This window comes from Macaca thibetana, chromosome 4 (genome assembly GCF_024542745.1).
Source record: "Macaca thibetana thibetana isolate TM-01 chromosome 4, ASM2454274v1, whole genome shotgun sequence".
Lineage (NCBI taxonomy): Eukaryota > Metazoa > Chordata > Mammalia > Primates > Cercopithecidae > Macaca > Macaca thibetana.
In genome coordinates this window covers 6,138,787-6,165,425 of record NC_065581.1, presented here as the reverse complement: position 1 = coordinate 6,165,425, position 26,639 = coordinate 6,138,787, and the positions used below count along the sequence as shown (strand labels likewise).

The 26,639-nt window shown below is 38.8% G+C and overlaps 1 protein-coding gene across 3 annotated transcripts in view; it reads left to right on the top strand.

Moving 5' to 3' along the window:
- The window catches only part of F13A1 (coagulation factor XIII A chain), a 160,731-nt gene that overhangs the window by 63,372 nt on the left and 70,720 nt on the right, over window positions 1–26,639 (top strand). For all 3 annotated transcript variants that reach the window (XM_050789671.1, XM_050789670.1, XM_050789672.1), the window contains 3 exons: window positions 82–200; window positions 2,609–2,716; window positions 26,193–26,367. In XM_050789671.1, the coding sequence (XP_050645628.1) occupies window positions 82–200; window positions 2,609–2,716; window positions 26,193–26,367 (402 nt within the window). The remainder of the gene's footprint in view (window positions 1–81; window positions 201–2,608; window positions 2,717–26,192; window positions 26,368–26,639) is intronic.

Here is a 26,639-nt window from a genome sequence, read left to right as displayed (position 1 = left end):
AGTTTAGAAACACAATCAACTTGCAAGTGTTTGGAAACAGTCTGGTTTGGTAATGGTCGCTATGCTTAAACCCTGATGCAGATGATGCTGTGTACCTGGACAATGAGAAAGAAAGAGAAGAGTATGTCCTGAATGACATTGGGGTAATTTTTTATGGAGAGGTCAATGACATCAAGACCAGAAGCTGGAGCTATGGTCAGGTGAGCCACTTAAAATTTGCTATTGTCAAGGATATTTTTACTTCATATTTTTTGTCACATGTATCCCTTCAGGGTGCCATATATCGATATTAGACAAGCACAATTTCCTGCTTTTTAGGATTTGAGACTGCAAGGCAGAGAGCTTAGGAGTAGGGACTCATAAAGACAACTGCATAATTTATCAGTTGAAACCACATATCTCTGGGTATTACAGTGTTACAGAAATGAGAGACTCCATGAATAATGTGGCATTCTATAGAGAAATGCTTTGGCCACTTAGAACAGCGAAATTTCATTAGTTCAACCTGGCTTATAAAGAAAGGTATTTTGAAAGTGATGCAAAGGATACTGCAAGGGGTGTGCCCAAATCAAAGAAATGGCTTCTTCCTCTTCTTTTTTTTTTTTTAAAGTGTTAGCCTAGGGTACTGCTAATTAGAAAAGTGTGTTATCATTTCATCAAAGGAAGACCCACTGAGCTTTTACACAGAAAGATTTTATCAGCTGCAAACTCAAGTTATTGTCTAGACATAAAGTAACAAATGGCATTTCTTTAAGACGTTCGATCATTCAAACTATTTCGGTTTGGTATCTTTAACAATGGAGCAAATGAATGATATTTTACCAGTTTCCATAAATGAATGCCTGTCCTGTGATTTCAAAATGATTTTTAATTAGTGACACGAGAGGAGGTGAATGTCATTTCTCAGGAGTTTTGGCTGGGATGGCTGGAATTGTGCATCATTGCGCTGGGCATCCAGCGGGGAGGTTTCACAGAATCTGGTGGTCACAGGGTACTTTCTTGGCTCCGGATGCCTTGCTTTGACTTCCATATGGGATCTCCCTGTGTTCCTCACCCACTGCTCCAGTACCTGTGTCATCCTGCCTACCTGGCTTTGTGACCAGCTTCTTCACCCTGACTCTGGAGAATTACATGCCCAGTGCTCAGGCTTGCCTGCCTGCATTTCTGATTTCCTGCCAAGCTATGAACAACATTGGCACCCCCTGTTTTTGGATTCCTGCCTGACTCCCTGGTTTCAAGCCATCCCCTCCTCAGTGATATGCAACCCTCGATGATACTGCCTACTGCCTGATGCCCTTTTCTTGGGTTCCCAATTTCTAGCCTTTAGCCTGGTAATTCTATTTATGGCCCAAATGTGACAATCTATAGATAGCTAACAAGGGGAAAAGTCATCAAGGTGGGCAGCAAGGAAGTCTGGAAAGGTGTCCCAAGCCCAGTCAGGGCACTCCTTGCAGGCACGCCTTTGGGTAGCCACCCTGGAGCACAGTCACTTGACTGTATCTTCTGTCACTCAAAGAGGCTAATGGTTTGTGCCCTTTGGCCAGGATAATCAGCCACGTGTTTACAGTGATGCAGGGAATCAATCAGTTCTATGACTATTTCTTTAACTCTCAAATTAGTTGCTATCATGCCCAGCAAATATAGCTGAGAGAAGCTGCTTAATAAGAACCAAAATACTGAGCTATTTGCATACCTGAAGAACTAGTGCAATTACCCATTACTGCATCCATCCTGTCAGTTTGGGATAAACCCAGAGTGGGTATTCTAACTGGACTGAATAAAGAATTGCGTGGTAATTAACCTTTATGATTGTGGTTTCTGTCACAAGCACTTGGGTGAATAGCACAGAGGTTTCTGTATTCAAGAAAATCTCTTACGACAGTGAGGTGCAGTATAGGTAAAATCTTCCTGTCTTGCTACTTGATCTTTAGTCCTTTTTAAGAAAATTCTGGTATTGCCTGTGGCTAGCAGTTCTTTCTAAGGAAATTGAACTGGTACCAGACTCCTCCCTTGATAATGTAATCTACTTTCTGCAGCCTTCTGCCCTCTTCTTGATCCTGGGGTCCACCTTGTCTCAGAAGAGGGGAAACCTTAGAGGGACAGTCACTATATGAAGTCTCCTACTCTCTGGGTGCAAACTAAGTAGTGTGAAGCACCTTCCTGTGATACACCTGAGAGTTCTTTATTTTCGAAATGCAGGAGGGCTTACATTACTTTCAAGGTCCTAAGACTGTGGCCTGACTTTGGTAAATCATTCATTCCTTCTTCTTGGGTACAGGAGCCAATATGTTGAAAAGACCTTCTAAATTAACTTGAATCATTTTCTGAAGAACTTCAAGTCAGCTCATGATCCCTGAGTCTATCAACTCTCTAGTAGTTCTGTTTATGTTTCTGGCTTGCTTTTATATTCTTATTCACTTTAATGAAAAAAAGAAGGTGTCTCTTTCCTTCTACTTTAATATTTCATACTAAAGATCATGGGAGATCACTATACAGGAAACACACATTTCTAAACATTAGGTTGTGGTTTCATGTTATTTTTCATCGGAGAATATTTTGCTTGCAGAGTGAACACTAAGTAGTTTCTCTTTTTTTGTTCTCCAAATAGTTTGAAGATGGCATCCTGGACACTTGCCTGTATGTGATGGACAGAGCGCAAATGGACCTCTCTGGAAGAGGGAATCCCATCAAAGTCAGCCGTGTGGGGTCTGCAATGGTAAGCAGCAACTACTGACACCTAAAATCTATTACACCCATCATTCGCCTCAGTATAGATGCCAGTTCATTAAGAGCTGCTGAAATGATGACTTGCACTTCATAAACTTTCATTTGTAAGATTCTAGCTTCTGACACCCAGTATAGCTCCTGGAATTTTCTGAGTTCATCATGTGCTATAAAACAGAATTATCATCTCAATACTGTATGTTTCTTTGGCTTCGGACAAACAATGATAGATATCATGATACTATAGACCACTTATTCTTAAGAACCCCTTGCCTAGGGACTGAGGAGTGATCATGACAAAAATGTCAATGACTATAATCAAACAGTTGATCAACCAAACATCAAGGTGCACAGAAGATGTGCAAGGCACAGCTGTTCTCCATTTTCACACTGATAGTAGGTGTGAAGAAATGAATGGCTGCGTCTCATCCTGACTCTTGTCACAAGGATGTGTCACTGTAGGGCTTTCTCACTTATGAAGTGGGTATTGATTCTTTGCAGGATCCTGTGAGGTAAGTAGGGCAGGCATTACTCATGCCCTTTGACAAGTTAGGACACAGGGTAAGGACAGCTGTCAGTGACAAAGCTGCAGCTAGAACTCCGGTCTGCTGACTTCAAATCTAGACATTTTCTGCCTTCCATACTGCTCTCTGCAAGATATCCTAAAACAACTTTGAGAATGCAGAGATTCTGCAGTGGAACAACTTTCTGAGAAAGGAGACAGAATTCCCATGAGTGGGAAGGGTGGGGCCAGGTGTGGGACGTGGATTAAATGGGATGTCCAGGACCCGTGTAGTCCTGGATTATATCAATGTACCCAGCATGGAGAGCCAGACTTTGGTATAGAGAAGTGTATCCAATCTGGCTGAAGAGTAGATTATTTCTGATGAAATGTTAAGCTGCTTGGTATTTCAAACAATCAAAGACTGAGAAAAAGAAATATATTATCAATTTCCTTAAGTTTTCTAAGAAATTCTTTCTTAGAAAGAATGTTATGTTTGAGTTTGGTTTGTATATTCTTTTGAGCTAAATGAAATCAGTATTGTTAATATAAAAATATTAGACTGAGAATGATTTGAAATATAATTTCTGGTTAGCTTTTAAGAATGGTTGCTTTTATTTTATTAATAACTAAGCTACATGTAAATTTAAGAAACAGCGGAGCATAAAAGGTGAAAGTAGAAACCAACATGTAAAGCCAGTTTTGTTTTCTGTGCATTTACATTCCATAGTGAGAAGACAATGAATTCCAAAGATTTGGGGGAATGTTGAATTTGGGAAATGTTTACAAAAGTGTCCTGACCATTTATAACAAACATGTATCAGACCTGCATGTGATCACTATTTTTACTGTTTTGCCCACAAGATTTCTCTTTTTCTTCTTTGAAGTTACCATAACAATTTTGCAGTGAGAGAGGAAGCAACAGCTAGCAGTGGTTAAATTTAAATTAATTCCTTCTGAAGCATTCTGAAACGGCACGCTCATCAGCATAAGCCTACTCACACATTGTGTGTACTTTTACGCACCCAGAAGTCAGAAATCACTGCCTAACACAAGCCAGTGCAAAAGGGGAGCAGACAGGAAGCAGTTAACCTAATGGGTCTGTGGTGGCAGCTGGCCAAGCGGAAGCTGTTAATTATTGAATAAGCACACATATTCCTAATGCAAATTGCCTTGAGATTTTATTAATCATATAAAGCCTATGAAGTTCTAAGTTTGAAAATGTATATCCCAATTAAAAAGTTTAAAACTAGACAGAGAAAATCCATTTGGAAAATGGTTTGGTTTTATTTTTGGAGGGGGAGAATTTGGGTGTTAAGGGATAGAGGTCCTGACCTGAGAGATTTTGAGCAGTATTTCCATTTCTATCACATCCTTGTTTACATATACAAAAGGTTCAATGGTTTTCCAAAAAACTTTCACCTCTATTAGCTCCTTTAAACCTTAGAATACCTCTGTGAAGCTTTCTAAAATCTGTTCAGTTTTAATAATTTTAAAAGCTAAAATACTGAGCCTCCAGAAATCAATTTTTAAAAAAATGACATAGAAGAAAAATCAAGTGTTCTTTGGTCCTTCAGGCAGATACTCCCCTGTTCACAAATCCTGGAAATCTATCATGAAACTTCTGAATGTAGTTAAAGAACAAAGACAAAAAAATCTTTAAATTTCTCAAGTAATGATTTGACTTTATTAGTATGAAAAGATGAGCTTAGAGAGCCCAAAAGAAAATGTTTGGAAGTTGTGGACTCCTAGCCAGAACCCTGTCTCAGGGCGACGGAGCTGTGTGTGTTTTCTCAGGGGCTGGGCCCAGGCCTCAGGTAAAACAGAGGCTGACGCAGAGTTGTTCTGAATTCCTCTGAAACACCTCCCAGCCTGGTCATAGAGGCTAGAAATCCCTTTCGCAGGTTGCAAATGCCAGAGCAGAGGTATAGGTGGCATGTAGACTCTCCAGAAAGAATAGCACACAGACCTCATTTCACCCCCAGGTGAGAATGAAAGAAGGCAGAACTTTCCTCAGGGCCCCTGCTGCCGGGAAACAGTGAGGATGAGCAGACCAGTCCTTGCTGAGTATCTGGAGAGAGTGGAGCTGGGTGGGGACAAGATGCAGAGCAAATGACTGGGGCCCAATTTGCTTACTGTAGTCAAGGACCAGTCTAGCACTGAAGGTTGGCAAGGAGTTTTCAGGAAACAGGTGGGTACAGGTTGGAAAAAAAAAAAAAAAAACACCGATAACCCAAATTGTGCAAACTTTCAGTGATGATAAGAATCTGAATTTGGGCCAGGCACAGTGGCTCACGCCTGTAATCCCAGCACTTTGGGAGGCCGAGTCAGGCAGATCACCTGAGATCAGGAGTTCAAGATCAGCCTGATCAACATGGAGAAACCCTGTCTCTACTGAAAACCAGAAAAACTAGCCGGGCATGATGGTGCATGCCTGTAATTCCAGTTACTCAGGAGGCTGAGGCAGGAGAATTGCTTGAACCCAGGAGGCCGAGGTTGTGGTGAGCAGAGAGCACGCCATTGCACTCAGGAGTGAAACTCTATCTCAAACAGATTTTAAGTGCACAATCCCCAGATAAAAATATTTAGTGTCCAGTATATTTATACTTATTGTATGTGACCTTGGGTAATTGTTTGTTGTAGAGGGCTGTCCTGTGTAGAATGTTTAACAACATCCCTACTTCTACCCAGGGGATGCAAGTTGTCATAACTGTTCCCTTACCAGCTGTGACAACTCAAAATGATTCCACATATTACCAAATGTCCACTGGGGGTAAAAATCACCCTTAGTGAGGACCACAGCACTAAACCCCTCTGTGACTCAGTTTCCCTGCCTATGGAATGTAAGTAACACTCTTCTCACCTGCATAGTGAATCTGTCTTCCTTAATCACTCAAAGCCTGCTGGTTTTCGTCCTTTACGAAAAGAAAGTGAAGGCAGCATCATATGGGAAGCGACTCAGCTCATGTCGAGAGACCGGACCTTGATTCTGGTTGTGCTATTAACTTACTATGTGACCCAGGGTCAATAACTAACCTCTGCTGGCCTCGCATCTTTGTCTTTAAAGTGAAATTTTGTCTCTGTGCTCAAACCACATTGACAGCAAGAATATTCTTTCATTCTTCAAAATAGTGCTCTCCCTTCTTCTATTTTTTCCTTTATAAATTCAGTAACTTCCCTTGTTCTTATTCTGAGTTACTGTTACTTCACTTTCATGTGAAAGCAGGAAAAGTTATGACAATCTGGACAGCCTGGGGCTGTTGGAGTTTCCCAGGAGAAAGCAAGCCCAAAATCCTGTGTTTTCATCATCTAGAGATTAGACCTGAGATGTTATAACCTTACATAAGCTAACGTTTGCTTAGGCTCCTTTAAATACTGAGTGGTGCATTTTACCAAGCTATACTGCAGATTGATTTAAGAGAGAAAAGAAAAAAAAAAAGAGAAGCAATTAGAAAAAATGAAGAAACTTGCCCAAAGTTATACTTCTTCCTTTAAATTGCATTGCTTGATGGCTGCTTTCCCTCCAATACATTTCTGATGTGACAGTTCCCACCAGGAAAATTGCCAGAGAAAGCAAAGAAGAATGCTTAACTTTGTGCCATCTGAACACTTACTTCACTCACATGGCATTAATAAAGCATTCTATTGCTAGCCCCAAGTTTCTGTGAATAAGCCAGACATGGACTTGGAGCCCCAAGTCAGACTGTCAAAGAAGGTGAGCCATGACATATTGTGACACGGGCAGCATGGTTCTGGGGAAAAGGGAAGGCTGTGCAACCACCTGGGGTGGTTACCTGTCCATGCCCGTTCCTGCCTCCTGACTGATAGGATCTGGCAGCAACTATGGGCAGATAATTTCCCCCAAGGAGATGCAGCTGCTTCTGCAAAGGCTGCTGCTATCGCAGATAATGGCTCATTATTCACTGTGAAACACATACATATACCACCTCCATCTATATTTACTCCAGTGGGTTAAGGCATTACCAGTGGAGGATCTGTGTTGAAACACACACAGAACCAGCATGTGCAATGGGGAGGACTCTCCAAGAGTCTTCTGGGTGAGGAAGCAGAAGTCCTTGGAAGTGATGTCACTCACTCGAAGTCACACAACAAATAAGTGGCCTTGCTGAAACCAGATATTGTCCTTCCTCTCAGATCATATCACCTTAGAGGGCCACTATCAACACATTATTACCAATAACACAATTATTATATCAAACTGAGTCGCTATCGCCTAGAAAAGAAGAGAGCCCCAAGGGAATGGAGCCCAGATGAGGTGAATTTTGAAATTGGGGAATAAGTGAAGAATGGTATAAATCAGAGGATTCTAAATAGCCATAGGCACTGGGACCCTGGAGAATGAGTTTACAAAGAAGATCAGGTAGCAAATATGATATGATAATGGTGGTGGTGTTTGGTGGTGATAGAGGTAGTGATGATGGTAGTGGTGATGGTGGTGGTGATGGTGGTGATGGTGATGATAATGGTGGTGATGGTAGGGTGATTATGGTGGTGATAGTGATGGTGATGATGGCAGTGGTGGTGGAGATGGTGAAGGTGATGGTGGTGGTGGTGGTAGGAGTGATGGTGGTGGTAGTGATGGTGGTGGTGATTATGATGGTGATGATGGTGGTGATAGTGGTGATGGTGGTGGTGGTAGTGATAGTGGTAAAACACTCAATATTTCTCATTTGTTCAACAAGAGTTTAGTGCGAATCTACCAGTCTAAGCACTGGAGTACAGTTGTGAACAAAATTAAGTTTCTGCCTTTACAGAGCTTACAGTCTAACAGAGAACACAGACTAGTAAATAGAAAATTTTAGCTCAGCATGGCAAATTCTCTGATGGAAATAATATCCCTTTAGGATATGCACAGCTTCATGCACCTTGGGTTCCCTTCATACCCTCTTTCTTTCTCCTCTCTCCTCCTGTGACATCCTTCTCTCTTTCCTTCTCCTGCTCTGCATTTTTCCCTCTCCCATATGTCCATTCCTTTAATTCAGATATTTTTGGAGGCCTGTTCTATACCAGCTCTCCACCATGCAGCAGTGGTATGGCAATGAAAAAAGCAGCATAAGATTGCATGGGAAAGCAAATCTCTCAAATATAGCTCAAAGTTTTCCCAGGACTAAACATTGGATCAAAAGATACAAGAATGTCTGAGGTCCCATAGTAATAACTAACCACGCTATTATTTGAAGAAACCCTTTCTCCATGGTCGAAATTATATACAGCTAGTCACCATAAGCACTGAAGAAAAATGTAGTAGGGGGTTATTTGCTCTTCTGGGGGCTTGCTTTGCAATTTGAAAACTAAGGTTGACACAACTGAAGTTTATTCTATAGGATCTCAACATTTACAGTTACTTGATTCCATGGTATTCTGATTCAGTTGTAGTAAGAAAAAAGGTAATATTAATGGGAAAATTAGGAAGGTAGGAGGGGAGAAAAAAATGTTAGTATAGTTACATATTTTTAAATTTCAGTGTTTGTACTGCTGCCATCCTGGACTTTCCAGCTTCCCTTGAGATGTATGCACTTATTTTTAAACCTGGCCTTTTGCTAATATTGAACCACAATGCCATCATTAATCCCCATTAATACTTTGCTCTGACTATGCCTTTTGGGAACTAACTCATGACTAAACTTTTTTAACCAATCGATGTTCGATGTACTCTTTAGCATTATAAAAAAATCTTGAACTCCAGCTAGTAAATCAAACTGACCACAATTAGGAGTAGGTCCTGGATTTTTCTAGGACCCAGTACAAGACCTTTGAGATGAAATGGACTTTAGTGCTCCTGATCCTCATGCATCTGTGATCCTACAGATAAACAGAAAATAAAGTTATTTTCCCTTTGTCCATCTTTTCCTCCCCTTCTTTTTGTCCCAGTATTTAGAAAGATTTTTTTTCTTTCCATGCATGAAAAAGACAGTAATGACATAACTCCTTTGATATGTTGCCAAACAACTCCACAGGGGGTTTACAATAAAACCATGTTTTATTCATTTTCTTTCCAGTGTTTACTTGGTCATCTTATGGGAAGCCTCACATTGAGCAAACCTCTTCATGCAACAAACCTTAATTATAAACATTCAGATTACATTTAAAATTCACTTTGATTAGAAATTTCACATCTGAGTCATCCCAAATGAACTGTAAAGACAGAAATAAATACATAAAGTTTGTATTTATTTCTAAAGTTTATTCCTTGATCGTACAGACCAGTCACAATGTACTTTCATAACAGTTTTATTAAGAACAATTTTTAATTACAAAGCAATATCTAACTCATCCTTTGGTTTGTAAAGCAGCTAAAACTTCTTTTTTTGGAATGAACGGTCGTAGATACATCTAAGGACCCAGGTGCTCAATGGGCATGGTCCTTGGCCTTTGTAAATCACCAAGGAACTTTTTCACATTTATCTATATGGATCATATTTTTTGAAAAAGTTCATCTATCAAAACAAATCATGATTATGTAATAATGCCTTGTTACCCCATTCTTGTGTCAGATTTATGTAACTGCCAATGAGAACTTCTAATGGTGGTGGAGGTGGTAATTATCTCTACCAGATAATGAGTATGACCACACTGAATATGATTCGGGGTCACCTTTGTGGGGGTAAAGATAAAACTTCCGTCTGGTCTTTTATAAAAGTGACAACAGCATACCTGCATTACTAACCCGCAGATGCCTAGAGGTCAAAATTCCCTGGGTGGTGACCGCTGCCAGATGTAGGTTCCATGATGGACTTGAGTCTCCCTCCAGAGCTTCTGAGTCTCCAACCCTATCAGCTTTTATTTAAAAGTGTTATTGTCTCTTTCTTTTAGTCATGTCTGGAATGAAATTCCTCAGTTTGGAACAGCAGAAAAAGGCAGAAGCCTCTGGTGTTCCTTGCAACCTTTCCAATTGCAACACATATTAATTAGTAGGAGCTCTCAGGGTGACAACTTTGGGAGAATCCACTGATTTGTATTAATGAAGAATGTTACTGAAGTCCAACAGAATAAAGTACCAAATTACCAACTCTAAAAAGATTTTTTTAAACCATTAAAGTTAAAGTCAAGGTATTTCTAAGAATGAAAGTCATTTCTATGATCCTAAAATGACCCAGGGAATTCAATGATGAATGGGTGGTGCAGACTCACGGTCAACAATATATTCAAAGTAAACAATACCATAAGGTTACCTTATTCACCAGGGATTTTCATTTCTGTTTGTTGAAGATTTTTTAAAAATTGGCAAACATGTTGGAAGCCTGTGGGAAAATAGAATTTAGCAGAAAGTATCCTCATAGTCACTTTGGAGAAATCGCATAAACGCATTCCATAAATAACCAAAGTGCAAGTGGAGAGACTGAGGTATCGGGAAGTTAAGTAACTTTATCCAAGGTTGCTGATAGCACTGGGGGTGGGTCATGAGTTGCCTGGCCCCAATAATTCACACACAATGTTGTATTTCCCCTGGGTTTGTCCTCTGTCTGTCCTCTCTCCAGGTCACATGAGCTCCTTGGATACAGATATAATGCCTTGTCTGATTCAATCCTTCTCTTTCAGGTGGGGGCAGTGGGGGACAATGAACTGTTCAGACATTGTCTTTTTTCTCTTATGGTGAAAGCCAGCAATGTAATGAAGTTTTCATTTGTGGTCAAACAGCTAGTTTTCTCAATTATTAAGCTTACATTTCTTATGCCTCTTCACCCCATATTTTTGGAGAAAAACAGACATTTATTACAAGCCATCTCTTGAATGTGATAATCATGGGCAATCTAAATGTCTGCTTTCCCTGAATTGCTTCCTGGAATGAGGTTTCAATGCTGCAGCTATTTTGTAATCACACAGGCTATTTCTGAAGCACAGGGATGCTTTACAGCACTCCCTCCAAGCTGTGTGGTTGGTGCTGCTCTGGTCTCCTGGGGCCAGCATCCCCAGGATAGATGGATAGCAAAGGAACAAAGCCGGCTCAGCCCTTTAGGATATGCACAGCTTCATGCACCTTGGGTTCCCTTCATACCCTCTTTCTTTCTCCTCTCTCCTCCTGTGACATCCTTCTCTCTTTCCTCCTCCTGCTCTGCATTTTTCCCTCTCCCATATGTCCGTTCCTTTAATTCAGATATTAAGGTCTGTTCCATACCAGCTCTACACCATGCAGCAGTGGTATGGCAATGAAAAAAGCAGGCCACACTTAGAGACCTTGAAATCTCAGTTTTGTTCTCTCAGTCCACATTTGCTTATTTCTCTCATTATTGTCAATTAGTAAAATATGTTTTGGCCAAATGAGCATCCTCAGTTACTAAGAGAGACAAGGTTAATAATTTCCTGTGGTAATAGTTATCATGAAAAACGAGTCTAATTACCCACCCCTGTCAGAGCTTGGGTCATATATATACCAAAGGACATTCATATTATCGGTAGTTATATGCTTCATACTATTCATTAGTGTTAGTTGCAGGGTTTTTTTTAATCGAAGTAAAATTTATATACAGTAAAAAATCATGGATATTAAATGCACAATTCAGAGTTTTTATTGGGGTAATCACCACCCCAATCAAAATATAGACATTTCCATAAGCCCAGAAGTTTCCCTTGTGCTTCTTCCAGTCAACCCCCACCTCATTAGGTAGCTGCTATTCTGATTTCTTGCAATGGGTTACATTTGTCTATTCTTAAACTTCACATAAATGGATTCAGACAGTAGAAGCAGGACTGGCTTCTCTTACTTCATCAACTGCATGTGTTTTCAATGTTTTCCTTACCATTACTAAGAAGTGCTTTATTGTATTGTATATCACAATTTGTCTATCCATTCACCTATTGATGGATGTTTAAGATGTTTCCAATTTGAAGCTATTATGAATACAGTTACTATAAACATTATTGTACAAGTGTTTTTGTGTATGTGTTTTCATATATCTGGAGTAAATAGCTAAAGAGAGCATGCCTAGATCAGAAAGTATGTATATATTTAACTTTATAAGAATTGGCTAGTTTTTCAAAGCAGCTCTACTGTTACACATTCCTGCCAGCAATGTATGAGAGTTCCAGTTTCTCCACAGCTTCACCTATTCTTGATGTCTTGAACCTTTTTAATTTTAACCAATCAAATGGGCATATAGTGACATTTCATTACAGTTTTAATTTTCATTTCCCTGATGGCTAATGATGTGGAGCATCTTTTAATATATTTATTGGCCATATATATATATGTATATGCAGCCTGTTTTCAAGTCTACTGATTTTCTTATTGGGTCATTTGTACTTTTATTATTATAGTTGCTCTGTGTATATGCCTCTCGTTTGTCAGATATGTATAGAACGTATTTTCCCCAGACCATGGCTTGTAGTTATATTTTATAAATGGCGTATTTTAAGTAACAAAATTTGTTAAATTTTATAAAATCTAATTTTTTCATTGTTCTTTAATAGTCCTCCCCAGTAAATGTTCTTTTCACATGAAGACTTTCACATGAATCACTATTTGCCCATGTTTGCCACTATTTCTCCTATGTTTTATTTTTGAAGCTTTATAATTTGAACTTTTACATTTACATCTTGACTTATCTTTTGATGTTGTGTGAGGTAGGGATCATATCTTATTTTTTCCAGATTTATCCATTTGTTCCACCCGCATTTGTTGAAAAGACTGTTGGAAAGGCTTTCATTTGTTGCAAAGACTTTCTTTGTTGAAAAGACTGTCATTTTCTTCATTGAATTGCTTTGGTGACTTTGTCGGAAATCAAATGTCTACAGGAGTATGGATCTATTTCTAGACTCCCTTTTCTGTTTCATTAGTTTATATGTATGTCTTTACGACAATACCACACTGTCAAAACAGTATGGTGCCTTCCTTCCTTCTGTGAACATAAAGTCTGGTAAAAGAACACAGATAGTCTAACCAATGACACAATACAATGACACAATACAATGTGATAAATGGATAGTACTATGCAAAGAGTACTATGTGATCAAAGAGTAAGGACATCCAAATCAAAGTGATGAGTAAAGATTCCCAGAGTGAAACCAGCTGAGTTTTAAAGGATCAATAGGCCACCAGGTAAAGAAGAGGTTTGAGTGTGGATGGACATTCCAGGGAGAGAGAATAACATTTCCAGCAACAACAAGGCAGAAAACAGCTTGTTATTAAGCAAACCACTATGAAAAACCAAAGAGATGGTAGATGATTTTCCATTCCTTTGGACCAAGTATGTGACCCTGGCTGTTGTAAGTGCTGTGAAAGCCCAGAAAAAAAATCAAGGATGAGGAACCAGGCAAGGGAAGAAGTAGAATTGCTGCTACCCTATTTCTTTTTTCTTATTCATTTTCTGGGATGCCTGCCCATGGAATAACCTGAGTACTTGACCTTCAACTCATCTCCCTTCCTATCCTTACAACATAATTTGGCAAATGGCAGAGCAGGCACAAAAACAGATCTCTACGTTCCCAGAACCATGATCTTTTAAATTTTATTTTTTAGAACAATTTTTTTCAAATAGCAATTGAATCCAAATACGTAAAAGAGAAAAAGCAGAGGAACTATTACTAAAGAAAGGTGGTGACTGCAGCCTTGACTACCAACATGCAGTTCTCACCTGCCCCACCCCACAACACCAAAACTACTGAGATTATTTTGCAAAACCCTAGCATGTCATGAAGCACAATTTGACATCCACCACACCACTTCCACCTGTGATTAAGTCTGGTCACCACCAGACTGTAGCTGGGGACTTGTGGTTCACAAAACCTGGAAACTATTTTCTACAGGAAATAATTCTTCTCCTTGCCAAATTTAGCACTAGGCCTTTGATGTTAGTTCATGTTACCCAATATCAAAATTCATTTCCAATGGTCTTTGAGAAACTATTATGGACAAAATTAGGTATAAGACTATTTTCTAAAAGAGTTATAGAAATCCTAGCCTTTATGAGGACATAACTTTTAACAATGAAATTTAATGGAATATAATCAGTTTATAACAGAGAAAAGTCATTTCATCGTAGCCATATAAAATGTGCACAGAGGAGAAAAATACCCTTGCATATTTTTTTAAAAGCAGAAAGAAATAGTAACTATACAAAATTAAAGGTCTGTGCTATAGGAAATTTAAGAATCAAGAAATGTCACATTTCTTTATTTTTCAGTATCAAGTTAGAATCTGCTCATATTCCAATGACCAAAATTAGACAGAAGTCCAGTATGGGTCATGTTTTAAGGCTATTTCTATTCTTTGAATTATACAGGAGAAATAATTTTAAAATTATAAATAATATTATACTATAGATGCTGGTTTAATTTAAAAGTCTTCATCGATTTTCACAGCTTTATTGAAATATAGTTGACAATAAAATGTGCGTACTTAATGTACAATTGGATAACGTTGACATGTATATGTACCCATGAAACGAACATTAAAATCAAAATAATGAATATATCCATTGCTCCCAGAAGTTTCCTTATTGTAATTTCTTCCTTAAACCACTCCCAGATTTGTGTACCACCCCGCATCACTGCTCAGCCTTCTGTCATTATATATTGATTTGTGTTTTCCAGACTTTAACACAAATATAATCAGGTAGTTTGTACTCTTTGTGAGGCTTCTTTTATGCTTCCTTCCTGTATTCTGAGCTTCATCCATGCTGTTTTTTTTGTTTCAGTAGTTCATTCCTCTTTATTGCTGAGTAGCAGTGTTTCATTGTATGGAGGAGTCACTATTTGCCCATGTATTTACTTGTGGATGGACATTTGGGCCAATTTCAGTTTTTGCCTCTTACAAATAAAGCCAGAAACTTTAGCTTGGAAGACTTTCGTAAAAGTCTTTGTTTAGACGTAAGCTTTCATTTCTCTTAGGTGAATACCTAGGAGTGAGGTGGCCGGGTCATAAGCTAAACATAGGTTTAATTTTTAAGAAACTACCAAACTGTTCCCTAAAGTGGATGGGCATTTTACATCCCCACCAGCAGCATATGAGAGTCTCAAGTGTTCCATATCCTCCCTGACACTTGGTATGATCAGTCTTTTTAATCTTAGACTTTTCAACAGATGTCCAGTGTTACCTTGTTGTGATTTTGATTTGCATTTCCTTAATGGCTGATGATACTGAGCATCTTTTGTTGTGATTGGCCACCCATGTATTTTTCTCTTGTTTTAAGGTTGTGTTTGTTTTCTTACTATTGAGTTTCAAGTGTTCTTTACATATTCTGGATACAATTTTTTTTTATCAGATAAAGGATTTACAAATATTTTCTTCCATTCTAGTTTTATTTTTTCGTTCTCTTCACAGGGCCTTTCAAAGAGCAAAAGTTCTTAATTTTTATGAAGTCTGATTTATAAATTTTTTTATGGATTGTGCTTTTCATATTTTATCTAAGTAACTTGCCTAACCTAAGATCACACAATTTTCTCCTTTGCTTCCTTTTAGAAGTTTTATAACTCTAGGTTTCATATTTAGGTCTAAGGTTCATTTTGAGTTAATTTTTACATATGGTGCAAGGTATGAATCAAAGCTCATATTTTTGTATATGAATATCCAGTTGATGCCACCCCATTTGTTGAAATGATTATCCTTTATCCATAAAATTTCCTTTGCAACTTTATCACAAATTAGTTAACTGTATTTGTGTGAGTCTATTTCTGTGTTCTCTATTGTGTTCCATTGATTTGTTTGTATTTATACCAAATGGTGTCATGCTACTTAATTTAAAAGTACTACATATAATTATACCCAAATTCTATTTAATTTTGTTTTATTAAATTTTACTTTAATAGGAAAGAAACTAAACTGCAACAGAAGAAATTGTTAAACTTCAAATAAATACTTCTTCACTACAAGAGATATCATTTCTTAACAGGTCTCCCTAAGGTTATTAAAAATTATGAAAACCATTAAAAGAATAAAGTAATTATGTACTTTTAAATTATACTTTAATGTTAGATGGTATCAATTAACTGAGAGAGCAACACACTAAAACATTACCATTTTCACTCTTCCTCTCCTCTTTCTCCTATCCTTTTTCTTAGGATGATTATTGTTTTTATATTATCAAGTTTTAAAATTCATCTGTAACTGTAAATCCCATAGATGCTTAACTTATGTAGATTGTTCTCACCACTGAATCTGTTATCACAGAGTCTGTGTTCCTGGGTTCTTTGTTTGACTCAGTCCCTAATTATTTTGGTATCACTTTTCAGGTATTACTAGTTTGGTTATGATAGGTACTGTATTCCCTGAAGTACATCATGTTTGAAAATGTGTGTAAAAGGAGTTGAACACTTGATTTGATTCTCCACTTGGTCACTGTTGGTGTATAGAAGAGCTAATGATTTGTGTACATTAATCCTGTGTCCGGAAACTTTGCTGAATTCTTTTATCAGTTCTAGGAGCTTTCTTGAGGAGTCCTTGGGGTTTTCAAGGTAAACAATCATATCATCAGCAAACAGTGACAGTTTGACTTCCTCTTTACCTATTTGGATGCCCTTTATTTCTTTCTCTTATCTTATTGCTCTGGCTAGGACTTCCAATACTATGTTGAAGAAGAGTGGTGAGAGTGGGACTCCTTGTCTTGTTCCAGTTCTCAGAGGAAATGCTTTCAACATTTCCTCATTCAGTATTATGTTGGCTGTGGGTTTGTCATAGATGGCTTTTATTATATTAAGATATGTCTCTTGCATGCTGATTTTGCTGAGAGTTTTAATCATAAAGCAATGTCAGATTTTGTTGAATGCTTTTTCTGAATCTATTGAGACGATCATGTGATTTTTGTTTTTAATTCTGTTTATGTGGTGTATCACATTTATTGACTTGCGTATGTTAAACCATGTCCACATCCCTGGTATGAAACCCACTTGATCATGGTGGATTATCTTTTTGATATGTTGTTGGATTCAGTTAGCTAGTATTTTGTTAAAGATTTTAGTATCTGTGTTCATCAAGGATATTGGTCTGTAGTTTTCTTTTTTGGTTATGTCCTTTCCTGGTTTTTGTATTAGGGTGATGCTGGCTTCATAGAATGAATTTGGGAGGATTCCTTCTTTCTCTATCTTGTGGAATAATGTCAAAAGAATTGGTACCAATTCTTCCTTGAATGTCTGGTAGAATTCTACTGTGAATCCATCTGTTCCTGGACATTTTTTTGTTGATAAGTTTTTAATTACCATTTCAATCTCGCTGCTTGTTGTTGGTCTATTTAGGATATATCATTCTTCCTGACTTAAGCTAGGAGGGTTGCATTTTTCCAGGAATTTATCCATCTCTTCTAGATTTTATAGTTTATATGTGTTAAGGTGTTCATAGTAGCCTTTAATGATCTTTTATATTTCAGTGGTGTCAGTTGTAATATCTCCTATTTCGTTTCTTAGTGAGGTTATTTGGATTTTCTCTCTCCTTTTCTTGGTTAATTTTGCTAATGATCTGTCAATTTTATTTATCTTTTCAGATAACCAGCTTTTTGTTTCATTTATCTTTTGTATTTTTGTTTGTTTATTTGTTTCAATTTTGTTTAGTTCTGCTCTGATCTTGGTTATTTCTTTTCTTCTGCTGTGTTAGGGTTTGGTTTGTTCTTATTTCTCTAGTTCCTTGAGGTGTAACCTTAGAATGTCAGTTTGTGCTCTTTCGGTCTTTTTTATGTAGGCCTTTAGGGCTATGAACTTTCCTCTTAGCACTGCCTTTGTTATATCCCAAAGGCTTTGATAGGTTGTGTCATTATTGTCATTTAGTTCAAAGAATTTTTTAATTTTCATCTTGATTTTGTTTTTGACCCAGTGCTCATTCAGGAGCAGGTTACTTAATTTCCATGTATTTGCATGGTTTTGAAGGTTTCCTTTAGAGTTGATTTCCAGTTTTATTTTACTGTGGTCTGAGAGAGTGCTTGATGTAATTCCAATTTTCTTACATTTATTGAGGCTCATTTTATGGTTTATCATATGGTATATCTTGGAGAAAGTTTTATGCACTGTTGATTAGAATGTGTATTCTGTGACTGTTAGATGAAATGCTCTGTATATATCTGTTAAGTCCATTTGTTCCAAGGTATAGTTTAAATTCATTGTTTCTTTGTTGACTTTCTGTCTTGATGACCTGTCTAGTGCTGTCAGTGGAGTATTGAAGTCCCCCACTACTATTGTGTTACTGTCTGTCTCATTTCTTAGGTCTATTAGTTACTGTTTTATAAATTTGGGAACTTCGGTGTTCAGTGCACATTTGTTTAGGATTGTAATATTTTCCTGTTGGACAAGGCCTTTTACCAGTAAATAATGTCCCTCTTTGTCTCTTTTAACTGCTGTTGCTTTAAAGTTTGTTTTGTCTGATATAAGAATAGCTACCCCTGCTCACTTTTGGTGTCCATTTACATGAAATGCCTTTTTCCACCCCTTTAAGTTTATGTGAGTCCTTATGTGGTAGGTGAGTGTTCTGAAGGCAGCAGACGGTTGGCGAGTTCTCATCCATTCTTCAGTTCTGCATCTTTTAAATATAGCATTTAGGCCATTTACATTCAATGTTAGTATTGAAATATGAGGTACCATTGCATTCATCATGCTCTTTGTTGCCTGTGTACTTTGGTTTTTTGTTTTTGCTTTTTAACTTGTATTTTTGTTTAATAGGTCCTGTGTGATTTATGCTTTAAAGAAGTTATGTTTTGATGTGTTTCCAGGATTTGCTTCAAGATTTAGAGCTCCTTTTAGCAGTTCTTGTAGTGGTGGCTTGGTAATGGTGAATCATCTCAGCATCTGTTGGTGTGAAAAAGGCTATATCTTTCCTTCATATATGATGCTTAGTTTCACTGGATACAAAATTCTTGGCTGATAATTGTGTTTGAAGAGGCTGAAGATAGGGTCCCAATCCCTTCTAGATTATAGGATTTCTGCTGAGAAATCTGCTGTTCATCTGCTAGGTTTTCTTTTATAGGTTACCTGATGCTTCTGTCTCACAGCTCTTAAGATTCTTTCCTTTGTCTTAACTTTAGATAACCTAATGACAATGTGTCTAGGCAAAGATCTTTTTGTGGTGAATTTCCTGGGTGTTGTTTGTGCTTCTTGTATTTGGATGTCTAGGTCTCTAGCCAGGCCAAGGAAGTATTCCTCAATTATTACCCCAAATACGTTTTCCAAGCTTTCAGAATTCTCTTCTTCCTCAGGAACACCGATTATTCTTAGGTTTGGTTGTTTAACATAATCCCAGACTTCTGGGAGACTTTGTTCATATTTTCTTATTCCTTTTTCTTTGTCTTTGTTGGACTGGGTTAATTCAAAGATCTTGTCTTTGAGCTCTGAATTTTTTTTCTTCTACTTGTTCAATTCTATTGCTGAGACTTTCCAGAGCATTTCACATTCCTAAACATTTGTCCAAAGTTTCCTGAATTTATACTAGTTTTTTCTTTAAGCTATCTATTTCCTTGAATATTTCTCCCTTCACTTCTTATAAAATTTTTTGGATTTCCTTGCATTGGGCTTCACTTTTCTCTGGTCCCTCCCTGTTTAGCTTAATAACTAACCTCTTGAATTCTTTTACAGGTAAATCAGGAATTTCTTCTTTGTTTGGATCCATTGCTGGTGAACTAGTGTGATTTTTTGGGGGTATTGAAGAACTTTGTTTTGGCATATTACCAGGGTTGGTATTGTGGTTCCTTATCATTTGGGTAGGCTCTGTCAGAGGGAAGGTCTAGGGCTGAAGGCTGTTGTTCAGATTCTTTGGTCCCATGGGGTGTTCTCTTGATGTAGTACTCTCCCCCTTTTCCTATGGATGTGGCTTCCTGTGAACCAAATTGCAGTGATTGTCTCTCTTCTGGGTCTACCCACCCAGTGAGTCTACCCAGCTCTGGAGTGGTACTGGGCATTGTCTGCACAGAATCCTGTGATGTGAGCCATCTATGGGTCTCTCAGCCATGGACACCAGCGCCTGTTCCAGTGAAGGTGGCAGGGGGATACAATGAACTCTGTTAGGGTTCTTAGCTTTGGTGGTTTCAGGCTCTATTTTTGTGCTGGTTGGCCCCCTGCCAGGAGGTGGTGCTTTCTAGAGAGCATCAGCTGTGGTGGTATGGGAAGGAACCAGTGGTGGGTAAGGGCCCAGAACTCTCAAGATTACATGCCCTTTGTTTTCCACTACCAGGGTAGGTAGGGAAGGACCATCAACTGGGGGCTGGCTAGGCATGTCTGAGCTCAGACTCTCCTTGGGCAGGTCTTGCTGCAGGTACTGTGGGGGACAGGGGTGAGATTTCCAGGTCACTGGAGCTGTGTACCTAAGAGGATTATGGCTGCTTCTGCTAAGTCACGCAGATTGTCAGGGAAGTTGGGGGAAGCTGGCAGTCACAGGAGTCACCCAGCTCCCATGCAAAGCAAAGGGCCAGTCTCACTCCCACTGTGCCTCTCCTCGACAGCCCTGAGTCCATTTCCAGGCAGAGGGCAAGATGGGCTTGAAAACCTGACCCAGTCTACCCATCTCCCAGCTGCAAAAGAAAAGGGCTTGGTTCTTCCACACCTGTGGAGTCTGCACACCAGATTTGCACCCTCCCCCAAGTTCTGGCCAGGAGGCTTCTCACCCCATTCAAATTGCTACAAAGTTCAGCTAGAGACTTTCTTCTCCACGTGGAGTTTTACCCTCTGCTCCTCTGTCCACCCTTCTGATGGATCTCTGTGGTGCCAGGCAGGGATGGCCTGCTAGGGGACCCAGCAAGCTCCCAGGGCCTTTCTGCTACTTCCTCCACCCCTGTATTTCCCTCAGCTCTCCAGGTTGACTCAGCTCCAGGGGAAGTCAGAAACTTCACCCACAAACAGACCTTCAGCTTCTCCAGTGGAGATTTGTGTTCGGGAGAGGAGGGTCTCCCTTTCCCACTTCCACAGTTGGGATACTCACAGTATTTGTGGGGGACGTCTCTCAGGTCCTGCGGGAGGAGTCTGCTTCCTTCAGAGAGTCTGTGGGTCCTCTCAGGATTGCTGGTTTGTTCTTGCAGTTGACCTGGAGCTGAAATTTACAGTGCAAGCCTCCACATGCTGCTCTGTCTGGAGGTGCAATCTAGTCCTGCCTCCCATCCACCATGATGGTCCAAATCCTTGGGTTCTCTATTTTAAGGACACCAATTATCCTAATGTTGTATTATCTTTGTTTTCCATAACTATGGAACTATTAGAATCTCTCTAAATAATTCATTACTTTGGTTTTTTATTGTATTTTCTTTGATTATCTCAAGTTTTCGTCTATGTCATTAATTTTTATTTTTAATAATATGTATTCTGTTTCTTGCAGTTTATAATTTATTATTAGTTCTGTAATGGTATGATTTGATCCTTAATTTGTTGCCTTTGGTCTGTGATCTCCTAAAAGGTTGTGAGAAAATGACTTATGCTCCTTAATTTTGTTTTCTTCTATGTATATTTTTTCATGATAACTCCCTCTCTCTGTTTCTGTCTCTTCCTCTGCATGCAGTTTCCTTTCCCTTCATTTCGGTTCAAACTTGCATCACTCCTGTCTCTAGACGTTCTATTTGCTGTAATAAATGAAATTCTCTCTTCTCAATCTAAAATTAGTTTGATATCGCCTCTGAACTACAATTTGAGGCCAATGTACCACATTCTATCTAGTCTTCAGTACTCTGCAAGAGATTGGAGTGAGGAGTACAGTTTAAGAAGGTGAACAATCTTTGATAGCATGCTTAGGGTCTGCTCTTTCCCTTAAGATTCTCCTACATCTGTCATTCCAGAACCCACCCCCCTAACTGGAGGTATATCTCAGTTCCATTGGGGGATACTCTCAGCTTGTATTATTTCCCAATTGTGTTCCAGAATCTCTACCCCCTTTTAAGGTGGAGACCCTTTTTCACTCGTTTCTCCACAGCAGATGTTTCCACCATTCTGTTCAGAACAATTAAAAGATCAGCTTTTTTTTTCTTTTTCTTTTTTTTTTTTTTTTTGAGACAGGATCTCATTCTGTTGCCTAGACTGGAGCGCAGTGGTGCAGTCAGCTCACTGCAACCTCTTTCTTTCAGGTTCAAGCGATTCTCCTGCCTCTGCCTCCAGAGTAGCGGGGACTACAGGCATGTGCCACTATGCCCAGCTAGTTTTTGTCTTTTTTGTAGAGATGGGGTTTCACTATGTTGGCCAGGCTGGTCTTGAACTCCTGACCTCAAGTGATCCATCTGCCTCGTCCTCTCAAAGTGCTGGGATTACATGCCTGGCCAAAAAGATCAGCACTTTAATTATATGTATTACTTTCTAGATTTTGAAATATAAATTAGAAATCTCAGGTTTTTGGATAGGAGCTGAGCCATGTTGTCTCTCTGCTTCACTCTATGATCTTCATCTTTTCTTAGCACCATGTTTTGAAGTGTATTGCATTATATTATGCCACTGAGGTTGCTGACAATGACTTTTAGGGGTTTTTGAAAAGTTTTCCAATTTTGTAGGTAATATGGGAGGGCAATTTAGTGTAGCCTTAATGAAGTTGAATAATGCCTCCTGTACATAGTCCTGGACTTGTATTGTCTACTTGACCACTAGTGACCTAAGACCAAGACACTTTATTCTGCCACTGGTCAAACCCTGAGTTCATGAGAGGGTGTTCAAACAGCCAACTGTGGCATGATAAAGGACAAACACGTCCTCGAAGTGTCCTCCAAGCATATCTTGTTGTTTAGGAGGGAGATATTATTTTAACCCTTTACATCTGTCACCAAAAACTTACCTCTTTCAGGGCCTGAGCTCCCCAGAAATCAATGTTCTAATTAGAAAACAGTAGCTAATCTGCCCAAATGCTAATAAATGAGAGTAGTGATTTATCTAGCAACAGGGAACAGCTCAGCAGTAACAATTAAAAGGTCTGTAGAGGACAGAGCTTTTTTCCTTACTCTTCCCCTTAGCTGATTGAGTTCAGCCCTATGCTATAAATAGCCCTTGTAGTTAATGGCTGTTTGAAAATCAGTTATCAGGACCACAGTTTAAGAGCCTTTACCTCTGAAATTCATAGAGCCTATTTTATGTCTCAGTGATAAGGGAATGATAATGTGAGTTCAAAGCTAAACCTACCTACCCACAAAGACCCAACCACGTGATAGCCTACCAAGACATTCTTCAATCTTCACGATAATGGATACAGATTTTTAAATAATCAATCCATCTGCAAGGAGAAGTACTGATCTTTAATATGGCCAGAATGTTTGGCTAAAGCCTGCTGCACCCTAGTAATTTCATGAATCTATAAGCTAAAGTCAAAATTTATATCAAAGGCGTGAGTTTGCAATTAGCTGAACAAGGTCTTTTAGAGACCCCCAAAGAGTTCATTTTTTTCCTACATTGAACAAATTAACAGTGTGGTTACTAAAGTTCTTCTTCACTTTAACCTGACTGGACACAGAGTTAAAGGGGGAAAATAGCATGTCTAAACCAAATTGAATAGTGATCTTCTAGACAACACTCCCCAGAAGGGACCGTCCTTGGGAAATGCCACTCAGTGCTAGAGTAAATCTCACATTTCAATGAAGGGTTTGTCATTCACAGTACAAGATGCTTGCACATCTTGAATGTTTTCTTCTAGTATTTTTTATTTCATTCATTATTGCCTACTAACATAATACCCATGCAGAGCTCCTAGCAGGTCCCAGAGCCTGCCATATTGTTTCATGACACTACGCATTTATTAAAACTGTTTCAGCTATATACGTGACCTTTTCTGGCCAGTTTGCATGTCATCTCCCTCTGTTAGGCCCCCAGCATCACCACCACCACCCTCCAACCTAACTGATAACTCCCTTCCTCAGGTTCCCACTCTACCTCTACATTTTTCTGTCTTAATATGAGTAATCTTTACTTCCACTTGATTGGTTTATTGTCCATCTCTCTCCAGGCAGAAGGTCTTATTCTTACTCAAATGTACATTTCCTATATGCTTGTTGACTATACAAGTGATTGGTGAACAACTGCTGAGCACCCAGTCTTTGCTAACACTTGGTAAAATTCAGAAAGATGAAGATTTTTTTCCTTTGCTCCCGATGAACTGATAAACCAGTGGGGAAGGCAGACTTCTCTACAACTAGACACACCAAGTCAAAAAGAGGGGTCTAGGCAGGTGATGAGGCTGAGTTGTTAGTTGGTGAGGCGGCAAACACAAAAAAGCTCACCATGTTTTAATGTCTCTTCTGTGATTTTCATAACCAAAACACACATGCTTCAATCATGTGTTTCACATTGCTCACTAATGTCTTTGCATTATAACTCAGACCTGCGCTTCTAAACTAATGTGCACACAAGTCACCCAGTGATCTTGTTAAAATGCAAATTCTTATTCAAGAGTTCTGGGAGGGGCCTGAGATTCTGCATTTCTAGCAAGCTCCCAAGGAATGCCAATATTGCTGATTCGTGAATGCCTCAACCAGCAAGGCTCCACACTATTGTAATGTCAATGTAAACATTGTTGAAATGGCACCAGTTTTTGGAAAAGCTCCTGGTCTCCCTACCTAGACTCTTCTGACTGTAATTAAACATGATCAACATTACACCAAAAGAGGTAGATTCAGCAGTGCCCAGAAAAAAACTGGCAAGATGCCTTGAAACTGTTACCTCTTGGCCTTTGTTTTATTATCTAAACACAAAAGGTCTTTGCTCCTGCACTTTAGGTCTGCTGCTACAAGATGAGTGTAGTCTGAAGGTGTGGCAGGTTTTTTCCAGATATTCAAGATTGCCTTTCTCTGCTAAAGTCTCTTCCATATTTAAACCATAACATCCCAGGCTCTTTATGGAAATAGAAATACCTTCTAAGAAAACTCTAAAACTTTAATCAGTTTAAACAATCATAAAAATAATACTTAAGTGAATTTTACAAAGGAAACAAGAAGCTCTGGGCCAGGCATGGTGACTCATGCCTGTAATTCCAACTCTTTGGGAGGCTGAGGCAGAAGAATCACTTGAGCCCAGGAGTTCAAGACTAGCCTGGGCAGCATAGGGAGACCCTGGCTCTACCAAAAAAAAAAAAAAATTAAATTAGCCGAGCATGCGCTTGTAGTCCTAGCTACTCAGGTGACTGAAGTGGGAGGATCACTTGAGCCTGAGAGTTCGAGTCTACAGTGAACCATGATTGTGCCACTGCATTCCAGCCTGCGTTACAGATCGAGACCTTATGAAAAAGAAAGGGAAGAAAGGAAGGAAGGAAGGAGAAAAAGGAAAGAAAGAAAGAAAGAAAGAAAGAAAGAAAGAAAGAAAGAAAGAAAGAAAGAAAGAAAGAAGAAAGAAAGAAAAAGAAAGAAAGAAAGAAAGAAAGAAAGAAAGAAAAGAGAAAGAAAAAAGAAAGAAAAGAAAGAAAGAAAGAAAGAAAGAAAGAAAGAAAGAAAGAAAGAAAGAAAGAAAGAAAGAAAAAGAAAGAAAAGAAAAGAAAAGAAAAGAAAAGAAAAGAAAAAGAGAAAGAGAAAGGAGAAACAAAAACAAAAAATCCTCTGTAAGCATCCCATGGGAATCTATTTTCTTAACTCTTAATGATTCCATGACAACATCTGTTAACTTTTTCAATTCATTAGAATCTACTACTCAAAATGAAAGTCAAAATCCATTAAACCACTAATTTCTCATTTGTGAGTTTTGAATTCTCTTTCCAAGTGGACAAGATCCCTACTAGAGCTTTTATCTTTTGTAGGTCTTCTTCCTCTCTTCCCCACATCATTCTTGAGCACTATTCTAGCCCAAACCAAGTGTCCTGTGTATGTCTTCTTCCAATCAGGTAGCTGTCACACTCCTCCTATCTGCCATTCAACTTTGCCTTGCTATAATAGTATGCTATTTAACAGGCAATCTTGGTTATTTGGTCTCCTCTTGCACATTTAGTTTTTGCACCTTTTTTTCTGACAATGTAATGGTAAATTGAACAGAAGTGTACTCTTTTCACTGGGCACAACATGTAGAAGGCAATGGCAGCCATAGCTTGCGCCATGCATAGCCTGGAGTAGACAAACCTAAATGAACTTTCTTCCTTCTCACTTCTCATGGACTCATTTAGGTGAATGCCAAAGATGACGAAGGTGTCCTCGTTGGATCCTGGGACAATATCTATGCCTATGGTGTCCCCCCATCGGCCTGGACTGGAAGCGTTGACATTCTATTGGAATACCAGAGCTCTGAGAATCCAGTCCGATATGGCCAATGCTGGGTTTTTGCTGGTGTCTTTAACACATGTAAGTATCCAATTGAGTAATTTCTTTTTAATGTAAAGGAAACTTCACTTTAAGACATTTTATCGATAACCTAACAAAGAGACACCGCAGCCCCTGTTGGCACTATGGAATTTATGGGTGAGCATTCTGGGATGTAGTCAATGCATCATTAAATTGTAGTGGGCCAAATATGCTCATAGTTTCTCTTTGACTGCAGAATCTTTATAGAAAGAATGATAGACTATTTCCTGTGTAATCCATCACTTAACACCCGAAGAAATAGAGAGTTACAG